This window comes from Dreissena polymorpha, chromosome 9 (genome assembly GCF_020536995.1).
Source record: "Dreissena polymorpha isolate Duluth1 chromosome 9, UMN_Dpol_1.0, whole genome shotgun sequence".
NCBI classification, from domain to species: domain Eukaryota; kingdom Metazoa; phylum Mollusca; class Bivalvia; order Myida; family Dreissenidae; genus Dreissena; species Dreissena polymorpha.
In genome coordinates, this window is record NC_068363.1 from 84112370 (window position 1) to 84123820 (window position 11451).

At 34.8% G+C, this 11451-nt stretch overlaps 2 protein-coding genes across 13 annotated transcripts in view; both read right to left on the minus strand.

The window, feature by feature from the left end:
* Positions 1-2359: 2359 nt before the first annotated feature.
* Positions 2360-4280, minus strand: LOC127845749 (uncharacterized). Its single transcript, XM_052376870.1, has 2 exons — positions 3251-4280; positions 2360-2795 (listed from the first exon to the last, which is right to left on the minus strand). The coding sequence occupies exons 1-2, from the start codon at positions 3657-3659 to the stop codon at positions 2395-2397; spliced, it is 810 nt and encodes a 269-aa protein (XP_052232830.1). The 5' UTR covers positions 3660-4280; the 3' UTR covers positions 2360-2394.
* A 6063-nt stretch (positions 4281-10343) lies between these two features.
* LOC127845741 (DNA repair-scaffolding protein-like) overlaps positions 10344-11451 on the minus strand; it is a 590230-nt gene continuing 589122 nt past the window's right edge. For 4 of the 12 annotated variants that reach the window (XR_008033352.1, XR_008033353.1, XR_008033351.1 and 1 more), the window contains one exon: positions 10701-11372. The gene's annotated coding sequence lies outside the window, so the exon portion shown is untranslated. Of the gene's footprint in view, positions 10417-10617; positions 11373-11451 lie in introns of those variants that run through there. The other 8 variants (XR_008033366.1, XR_008033363.1, XR_008033356.1 and 5 more) reach the window with 8 other exon arrangements.

Sequence of the window (11451 nt, forward strand, 5' to 3'; positions counted from 1 at the left end):
TATTTAATTGTGCTTTATCACAAAAAAGCTTGAAAAGAGCAGTAAAACCAATATTTTGGAATATTAAGTCCAATTTTATCATACAGTAAGCAATATTTAAGGATTTTAAACAAGTACCAGTAATAATGATAAGCAATTATTTGTTACATTCAATTAATATATATTGGAAGAATTTTAGGCTCAAACACATCTTACATCAACGCTTTAACCACAGGTAGTTAGCGTGTGGCTATGATATTAATTAGTGAAATTATCATTTTGATTGATAAATAATCATATTATAACGAAAAATCAACTTTTCTGAAAAAAAATTTCACTATCAAATATATATATATCAAGGTATCCAACTCAAAATCACCCGAAAACGGGGTGCAGCGCTATGAACAGCCATAACTTCATCAATTGTGCAGCGATTTTCACGATATTGGTCTTATTTAACGCAGAAATGAATTTCCTATCTGGAAATGTACATGTCTTGCAATATTTTTACAAATGCTGGGTCAACTTTTAAGAAATAACACGATACACAACTCGTATGACTTACTTAACATCGATCAGACAGGCTAAATGAATGAAATCTTCACGGAGTAAAGGGCATTTTCCCTGCAAATTTCACGGACCACGATACCATAATTCAATAAACGTATTAAAAAACATTCTTACCGCGCTTGCCGTTGCATTATGCATCAAAACTAACTGTCCAGCGCCGTTTGAAACCTTTGTTTACATACATTTCAACTAACCGACATTTTAAACACACGAGTGATTTCATTGGTCCAATGCGAAACTGTGTCTTTACAACTGAAGATTTCATTCATTAATTCTGTCTGATCGGTGTCAAGTAGGTTACGCGAGTTGTGTATCGTGTTATTTCTTAAAATTTGACCCAGCATTTATACAAATATAACAAGATATATACATTTATAGAAAGGAAATTCATTTCTGCGTTGAATAAGATCAAGATCGTGAAAATCGCTGCACAATTGATGAAGTTTGGCTGTTCAAAGCGATGCACCCCGTTTTCGGGTGATTTTGAGTTGGATACCTTGTTATATATATATATATATACAATGTATTTGATAGTGTGTTTTTTTTAGAAAAGTTGATTGTTCGTTATAATATGATTATTTATAATTCAAAATGATGTTTTCACTAATTAATATCATAGCCACACGCTAACCACCTGTGGCTTTAACTGGGCCTCATGCTATATCTATGCATCCAGCGTAGCTCCAGTACAGCCTTTGGATTCGTACAATCTGGTCAGGAGCTATAATGTACGCTAATGAGACCACAAAAGCTTTCATGACTTTAGAAGATAGCTTATGCGCAGTCTGGTGTTGAGCTTAGCTAGCGATATAAAAGATATACCGTAATGACTTTAAGTTTTCGGACACTAAAAAATAACAAATAAATTCGAAAATTTATATATGAAAAATATTCAAAAACAAGCAAATTCGTTGAATTGATGTCCCCCGCCAATATGCTTCTGGACACAAAATTTGACACTAAAAAAGCATTTTTTTAAGATACAAAGGGCCATAACTCCGTTATAAACAGATGGTGTACAATGCCATTTGGCGTGCATCATCCTCTTATCTATATATATACTCATACCAAGTTTCAATGAAATCCGCCAAAGCACTTCCAAGATATGGCTCCGGACGGAAAGACGGACGGACGGACAACGCCAAAACAATATCCCACCGCCTTTGGCGGGGGATGATTACAGGTGGCCGAAAATTATAATTATTTTGAAATAAATGCAGTAAATAAATTATCTTGTGAGTAACTCTTCTTTTTCTGCTTCAAAAAATAAATACAACTTCACAGCTTTGCTTACTCTTGCCTGAAATGATATAGAACAAAAAAAAGTAAAACCAGAAAATAGTCAGCTTCCTTTATAAGACGGCACTGTTTCAAATGCTGATGGGTGAATCCATTATTTTCTACCGGTATACATAGTTAATTACCCAATTACGCGAATGTAATGGTATATTGCCCTCAGACATGCATTTGCCAGATTTTATGAACTTAATCCGGTTGTAAAAATCCATGATCGAAGTGTCACAAGACAGCGCCGAAATTTGTATAGTAGCACAGTCAAATATACTGTCCGAAAATTAAGAGACATTTATTATGGAAGAGAACCCGTATGCCCCAAAATTAAGTCTCGAAAAATAACCATTTTTTCGTAAAAAGTGTGTTCGGAAACTTGAGTAACTACGGTAAATCAATTTCTCATGAAACAGGTCAATTTCTATTGCTGTTGACGAATCTTGTAATGACGATATACTCAGTTCATACGAAGGTGGAGACGAAGTAATGATGTTTATGTGTTTGTTTGTTTTATAAACATTACAAATTCTTTGCTTAACATAGATTAAAAAAATATTAGGTTAACAAGTAAATCGAGTCAAATTTGAGCAATCCCAAAATGAGAGTGCCTGTGTTTCTACTGTAGTAAAAAGATGTTGGTTCATCTACCAACCTTGTAAACACCTCTGAAAGTATCTGTTTCCCATCTCTGTCCACCTGGAGGACTGAATTATAGTCACGTCCACACACTAGAACTTGTCCCATCTCTGTCACGTGGACAAAGCAAGATACTGAAAACGCGTGCACGGATTTTTCTATAAGTAATGAAGCCCATTCGAAATATCTAACTTTGTCTAATTCAGGTTCAGTTAGTGTGGAGATCACTGTGCCATCCCTGGACATAGTGACAAGCTTATTTGTGATCTGATCAGTCACATATAGCCTGGCCCCATCTCTACTTACGGCACACGAGGAAACTGTAAAAACATGTATGCTGCCATAAATAAACATATAGTGAGCCAAATCGGACAATTTCATGTTCACTGCATTAATTTGTTGAAACTTCTTTCATTTTTTTTCAGTACATGTTCATTTTTGAAACAGCATAGCTACAGTATGCATCTATGTGACGTGTCGCGAAAATTTTATTTCAATGTGAATTAACTTGAAGTGAAAAAGATTGAAATAAATTAATCACTTAACTATATCCAGCTCCAGATGTTCATTATGGTGTTTAAGGTCAGAAACTGTCATATAAATGTGTAAAAGGTGTAGAGATGATTGTACATTTATTACGACCAATCATATAAAGCTTTTTGTTGTTGAAAAATTCGAATGATATAAAATCACAAATACAGACAACATTACATGTTAAGTTGTGCTACACTGAACTAAGAAATAATAAGTTATAAAGGAAGTGCTTGAACATTACCAGAGCGGGGAGAATTATCCTCATAGATTTTCTTGAGCTGTTCCCCATCCGCAGTGTACTGGTACAGGGCGGTACCTAATGTTCTGTACAGGCTGCCATGGTGATGGACAATGCCTATACAAAGGTGTTGCAGTGTCAGCTTTCTGCCCCATTTTAGCTGACCACTTATTTCTCTTATAAAATGTATCTCGTGGCAATGACGGCCATCCACAGCAACAGCTACCAGACTGGGCTCAACGCTGTTCATGGCGAAGACTGGGGCGGGCATGTTACATTGAGACACCACATTGTACCTATGATCCAGTAATTTCACGTTTTTGTTCCTCTTGTCTGAGATGATCAGTTTGCCTTCTGCTGTTTCACAAATACCAGATATGTAACAGGGTTCTGTGTCAGTGTCTGTTTTCATTCTACACCGTTTAAAAATTCCATTGACAGTAAGTATTTTGTCTGTCTCGTCTAAAATGTCCCAAAGTCAATCTCAATAGAATCATTATTTTATTTTCTTGGTGGATGCGAAACTTTGGAAAAACGTTCAGTTTTTCCTAAACCTGACAGTGTGGATAAAGACTGTGTAATGGTTGCATCAGGAGTAAATGTCATACTAACTTTATTATGTGTTTTCACGTCTTTTAGAAAAGTCTCTGTCTCAGAAGCAAGGTTCGCAATTTTAGTGTACATAATAATAGACATGGCTTCAAAATGGTCTTCTAGACTTTTAATTTTGTCTTGGAAGCAATTCAACTGTGTTTGAAGTTTGGTACATTGTTCAGCGTCACTTTCTATCGATGCCTTTATGGTAGCCATAAGTGCATCAAGTTCTTTAATTGTGTCTGTCTTAAGTTTCTTTACAGCTTCACTGAGCTGCCTGTGTAATGTACTGATGTCATCCAGTATTTTTTTATATGTTTTCTGAAGTGACTGAATGTCGTTTTCAAGGGTATTTACTCTCCGACTAAATTTCTCTTGTAATAAGTCAATATTTCTGGCTGCTTTCTGGAAATCCTCTTTCCCTTGAAGGCGTTTAACCTTTTCAACAATAGTCACCACTTTGCTGCATTTCCTGGCGAAGAACTTAATTTTGTCATAACTTAAAATTGTACAGAAATAATATAAAAGAAAAGATGTTTCCAAACAATAACCTTGTCAGCTTTTCATTAGTAATCAATTGCTATTATGGTTTAGTATGCATGAACACTGTGTCACAGCAGCTTAGTTCACTTCTAAGAAATAATAATGATAAGGTCCAAAATGAGTAATCCAAAATTATATTGCATATATGTAGAAATAGTAAGTTTTAAACCGATATATCATGTCAAATTTCATGTTAATTATAGTGAATATATACAAAGAAAAAAGAGAAAACATCAATATAAAACTATAAATACGTATTTAATCTTACCTATGTTTAGTTCGAAGGCAGTCTTGACACAACAACTGTTGGTGGATCTCGCAGAATGATTTAACAATCTCATATCGGTGCTCTGGGCATTTTTCCAGCTCATTCTCTGTGGGCTTGGTAACCTACCATTCATGTAGTTCCTGTCGTCCAGTCAAGTCAGACTGTGCTTGATGAACAACTGGTTGTGAAGTCCCACACATTTGTCGCAGTAACACTTGAAACATTGTTCACAGAAGAACTGTGCCTCCTTGTTAAATGCCCCATTCTCCTCACACACAGTGCAGCAGTAGTCGTATATTTAGTCTGACCCTTTTTGCAATGAGACTTTTGATTCTGTTGATTGCGCCATTCTTCGCCAGTATAAAATTTTGAATGTTATTATTAAAATGCGATATCTTGTTTTTTGTCAATAAAAGCTAGGTAAAGGATGAAATCTGGACTAAAGCACATTACAATCATCATTATAAGAATGTTAAAGGGACACCTATTTTCTTATTTTTTGATAATATAAGTAAATGTATTTCTAACATAATTGTAATAACTATTATAGCTTTAAAGCAGAATACTTAAATAGGAAAATGTGCCTCCACTGGGGATAAAAGTTGCTACCACTGCCCAATGAAAGCTTTTGATTGCTAATTTAGTTTAAACCATGTGTTACACATTTTGCTAAATTATCAATCAAAAGCCTCACAAACGTTTATATACGTTTCACGGTTTCAATTGATTATTATCAATATAGGAGCATTAATTAAAAAATAAATTATAGGAAAGTTATTTTGCTTGTTTTAACTAGAAGTAGTCTTTGTTATTAAAGATTAGATATAAATCTTTTATCTTTTATCTTGCTTTGAATGCGTGTTTTATCTGTGTTTATCACAGCCATTAGTATATAAACTCTTAATAGTTCAAATGGATGCATCCATTTGTTAACAAAACATGTACTTTCCAGCCTGATTTATTAAAAAAATGTTTTGTCTTAAGCTGTTTTAATTCAATCTTATTCTTTAATGATTTTAAAGCAAACAAGTGGAACACAATCACGAGTGAATTTAAATCTATATTCCACCGAATTCAACACATTTTCTTTTTTATTTTATGCTTTTTTTCACCGTTTATATACATTTTTTAAAGAGTTTAACTAAAGAATTTCGCTGGGATAAGGACGTCATTACGTCAAAACAAATGACGTCATTTCACAGTAAACAGTGAAAATTATCGATAATTTTCATTGTTTGAAACAGTGAAATTATCAGTTTTAATTCACTGATATTTCTCTATAAACCACCGGAAAGCATAAAATAAATAAGTATTTAAAAATCATGGCATCACCCTGGAATAAACATGACCTACTAAGCTACTTTCCTAGTATATCCGATAAAAATATATTATAATTGTCTTTGACAGTGTTGACGTTCAGTTGTTCGTGGTGACGACCGCATGTATTTATACATCTCTTACACTTCTCTAGATCTCTTTTCGGCTTTGAAAACGATATAAATTAAATGTCACCAACTAATCTTTCAGGCTCTCGATTGTCCGAGTTACATAATCCCCATTGACACCGTTTAACCATTTTTAATCGTTTTTTAAAGAGGAAAACAAAAGAAACTCGTTGGAATAAAAGTGAACCTAAACATGTAGCTTGTCTAGAAAATGGCGGACAGGTCGTTGCTAACGAGTGCGCCCGATTAATCGATCGCTGAATGGTGGATCAATTCTAGTGGGCGGAGCGATCATAGATAAGGCGTCATGTCAATTGTTTTTGGTGACACATTATCAGCGATAAAAGATGTATTGATTATGTCATGCGCATATGATTTGGCATAATGACTTCGACCGCGTCAGCGCTTACCTTGTTCTTTATCATTTTGGGCATGAGTCACATCCATGACCATTAACCTTTTCGGCAAGGTCACACATTTAGGTCGAAGATCACAAATTGATGAGATATTCATATTTTTTCCATAACTTCACTATGCGTCAATGGAGTCAAGCTCGCAAACTGAGGTCAAACGTTCCAAAGTTTAAATATGCCTTATTTTGTAAGGTTTCTACCATACATCAAGTGATTCGCAAGTGCCCCGATGTAATTGTTCATCGTTATCAGGCAGTGAGGCTAAATGAACTCCTATGGCCAAAGTAAAGGTCCAAAATGGTGTAGCCCTGGGCTTTTTAATTACAACGTTTTAACTACTAGTATCTCTTCCTTAAAAATATCTTTTTATAAGTTTTTTTGGTAGATCAAATTTGGTGACGAGTATATACAATGATACCTGAATGAGGCGAAACAATTGTCTTTCTTCACATTAAACAAACTTTATTTGGCGGGGGATATCAATTCAACGAACTTGCTTATTAATTATTGCAGGATACAGATTTTTTTATTATCTCTGTCACCATAACAACCACAATTTGTGTCTGACAAAAAAAAAGAAATAATGTCCATATTCCCCTTATGACTTTCTATTTATATATAAAGTTTCATCAACCTGGATTGAGTACTATTTTAATAATTGCAGGATTCAGACCCGATAGACCTGCGATAAAATAATAGTTCCCTGTCCTTTCACTGGTAGGGGACTTAGTACCGGGTTATAAAACAGAGAACTGTGGATATATTTAAATTGAAAGCTCCTGTAATGGACATGGTTTGTTTCATTTGAGTGTAGGACATTAGCCCTCTCGGACATAAGCCCCTAGGACAAAAGCCCCTTAGGATATTAGCCCCCTAGGACAAAAGCCCCTTAGGATGTTAGCCTCTACCTATTTTTATGCCCCCGAAGGTGGGCTAATAGTGATCGCACTGTCCGTCTGTCCGTCCGTCTGACCGTCACACTTTGCGTTTAGGTTTCGAAAAATGCCCATAACTTCTATGTCACTTCAGATGTAACATTCATATTTAGTATGCATGTGTATATGCACAAGGCCTTTCCATACACACACATTTTGACCGCTTTGAACTTGACCTTGAACTTAGGGTCCGCGTTTAGGTTTCGAAAAATGCGTTTAGGTTTCCAAAAATGCTCATAATTTCGATCAAAGCATTTATCAGGGGGCATTTGTCATCCTATGGTGACAGCTCTTGTTAAATTCATTTTTTAGGTATTTAATTTCATCTTTTTTTGTAATTAAGTGCAATTAAAAGGTAGAAAATGGTATAAATATCAAGATAACATTATGAGATCTTTAGTTACAAACAGAGCACTTAGTATATTTATACAAAACCATGTTTTTCTTTAAAATGTGTTTATTTTAAGAGTGATTAAAACTTAATAAAAAGTTATTAAAGTTTTGAACAACTGGTTAAACAAAAATGATTATGAATTTAACATCAATATGCATTCACACCTTTTCAAGCTTTTTATTGAAAAAAATATATATTAGACTTCAACATATTAATAATTGTATGTATTTACATATGAAATAAAAAAATGGAATAAAAATACTTACTTAAAAAACAAGGGCTGTTTGTAAAACATGCATGCCCCCCATATGGGCTGTCAGTTGTAGAGACAGCCATTGTATGAATACGTTTTTTGTCACTGTGACCTTGACCTTTGACCTAGTGACCTGAAAATCATAAGGAGTCATCTGCGAGTCATGATCAATGTACCTATGACGTTTCATGATCCTAGGCGTAAGCTTTCTTGAGTTATCATCTGGAAACCATTTTACTGTGTCAAGTCACAGTAACCATGACCTTTGACCTAGTGACCTGAAAATCAATAGGGTTCATCTGCGAGACATGATCAATGTACCTATGAAGTTTCATGATCCTAGGCGTAAGCTTTCTCGAGTTATCATCTGGAAACCATTTTACTGTGTCGAGTCACCGTGACCTTGACCTAGTGACCTGGAATGCAATAGGGGTCATCTGCGAGTCATGATCAATGTACCTATGAAGTTTCATGATCCTAGGCCTAGGCATTCTTGAGTAATCATCCCGAAACCATTTTAGTGGTTCGAGTCACCGTGACCTTGACCTTTGAACTAGTGACCTGAAAATCAATAGGGGTCATCTGCAAGTCACGATCAATATACCTATGAAGTTTCATGATCCTAGGCGTAAGCGTTCTTGAGTTATCATCCGAAAACCATTTTACTGGTTCGAGTCACCGTGACCTTGACCTTTGACCTAGTGACATGAAAATCAATAGTGGTCATCTGCGAGTCATGATCAATGAACCTATGAAGTTTCATGATCCTAGGCGTAAGCGTTCTTGAGTTATCATACAGAAACCATTTTACTGGTTCGAGTCACTGTGACCTTGACCTTTGACCTAGTGACCTGAAAATCAATAGGGGTCATCTGCCAGTGATGATCAATGTACCTATTAAGTTTCATGATCCTAGGCCTAAGCGTTCTTGAGTTATCATCCGGAAACCATCTGGTGGACGGACCGACCGACGGACGGATCGACCGACCGACCGACATGTGCAAAACAATATACCCCCTCTTCTTCGAAGGGGGGGCATAAAAAGTTATGAACGTTTTAAAACACCTGGGGGCTAATGTCCGAGCATGCATTTTTTTGAAGGGGCTTTTGTCCTAGGGGCTAATGTCCTAAAGGGCTAATGTCAGTACCCCTTTTCATTTACAGATTTATTTTCAATGTTCTTCATACTCTTTTTTTGGAAATTACACAACAAGTTAACTATATTAAAAGAGAAACGTTTCAAGAAATAAATCTATGTTAGCCCAAATTCACAGTCTGTGTTGCTGATTCACATGATTTTGACTCAAATCTGTTAAAGGTATAAACAACTAGAAACACCAAAAGATGTTTTATGAAATTTTAAACCAGTATAATGTTCATTAAGTCTAGAGGCATGCAAATATTATGTAGATGCCAAACACTAGGTTACTTAATCATGATCATGAAACAGAATTCTAAACAAACACACTAATAGGCAGAGCAATAGATACAACACATGTTTGCATTAACATTGACATTTAAAATCCAAGTAAATTCATATTAATGAGAGACAAAACTCACTACTTAAAATATTACTTAACTAATACCAAACATAATTGCAATTCATTTTGTGAAAAATGTTAGTATTAAATACAAGCTCAAAATGGCATGCTACCTTAAGTATGTAAACTACAGAAATAATTCATGGTCATACTACAGTAGGAATACGGATAGAAAATAGATATGTTTTTGTTTTTATTGCTGCAAAAATCTGTTCATATTAAAAGTTTTAAAATACTCCAATATTTGAATTTCCGTTCTCTCTCTGCATATTTCCTTTTGTCATTGTATTCTGCTTATGAAATCAAAGTTAAATAAAAGATCACTGCACAATTACAATATTGACAGACATTTGAAAATAATAACTCACAATCTTTCTTTTCTATTTTTTTTTAAAACATTTTTGTACAAAATTCATTCTTTTGGACATAAATATTGATCAAGCAAGACTAATTTTGTGTATATATTCATACATACATGCATTTATGACAGCATGGTTGTTGATTACTCATTGAACAAGGATTTTCATATCAGAGTACTGCAACATTTAATTTTAAAATCTAAATCGCTCTTTTAAAAGAAGAATCAGAGAAAGATGGCACTTCTTTTCATAAATGTGAATTTAAATTGGAGGTGAGATTTGTGTCCATAACAATTCCAACAACTACCATATGTGCACATTTAATTGGTACTCTCACCTGACTAACCAAATACAATCCCAACCCAGATTTCATCAAGATAAACATTCTGACCAAATTTTATAAAGATTAGATGAAAACTGTGACCTCTATTGTCTACACAAGGTTTTTCTATTATTTGACCTAGTGACCTAGTTTTTGACCCCAGGTGACCCAAATACAATCCCAACCCAGATTTCATCAAGATAAACATTCTGATAAAATTTTATAAAGATTGGATGAAAACTGTTACCTCTATTGTCTACACAAGGTTTATCTATTATTTGACCTTGTGACCTAGTTTTTGACCCCAGATGACCCAAATACAATCCCAACCCAGATTTCATCAAGATAAACATTCTGACCAAATTTCATAAAGATTGGATGAAAACTGTGACCTCTATTGTCTATACAAGGTTTTTCTATTATTTGACCTAGTGACCTAGTTTTTTACCTAGTGACCTAGTTTTTGACCCCAGATGACCCAAATACAATCCCAACCCAGATTTTATCAAGATAAACATTCTGACCAAATTTCATAAAGATTGGATGAAAACTGTGACCTCTACTGTCTACACAAACAAATTGTTGACGGTTTTTCTATCATTTGACCTAGTGACCTAGTTTTTGACCTCAGATGACCCAAATACAATCCCAACCCAGATTTCATCAAGATAAACATTCTGACCAAATTTTATAAAGATTGGATGAAAACTGCGACCTCTATTGTCTACATAAGGTTTTTCTATTATTTGACCTAGTTTTTTACCTAGTGACCTAGTTTTTGACCCCCAGACGACCCAAATACATTCCCAACCCAGATTTTATCAAGATCAACATTCTGACCAAATTTCATAAAGATTGGATGAAAACTGTGACCTCTACTGTCTACACAATGTTTTTCTACTATTTGACCTAGTTTTTGACCCCAGATGACCCAAATACAATCCCAACCCAGATTTCATCAAGATAAACAATCTGACCAAATTTCATAAAGATTGGATGAAAACTGTGACCTCTACTGTCTACACAAGGTTTTTCCATTATTTGACCTAGTTTTTGACCTAGTGACCTAGTTTTTGACCCCAGATGACCCAAATACAATCCCAATCCAGATTTCATCAAGATAAACATTCTGATTAA

What these genes read in the sequence shown, in the direction of transcription:
- LOC127845749 (XM_052376870.1), bottom strand. Translation starts at nt 3,659, where the DNA reads ATGAAAACAGACACTGACACAGAACCCTGTTACATATCTGGTATTTGT. An exon ending in GGATAATTCTCCCCGCTCTG is followed by an intron (nt 2,796 to 3,250) that starts GTAATGTTCAAG and finishes ATGTTTTTACAG; the next exon opens with TTTCCTCGTGTGCCGTAAGT.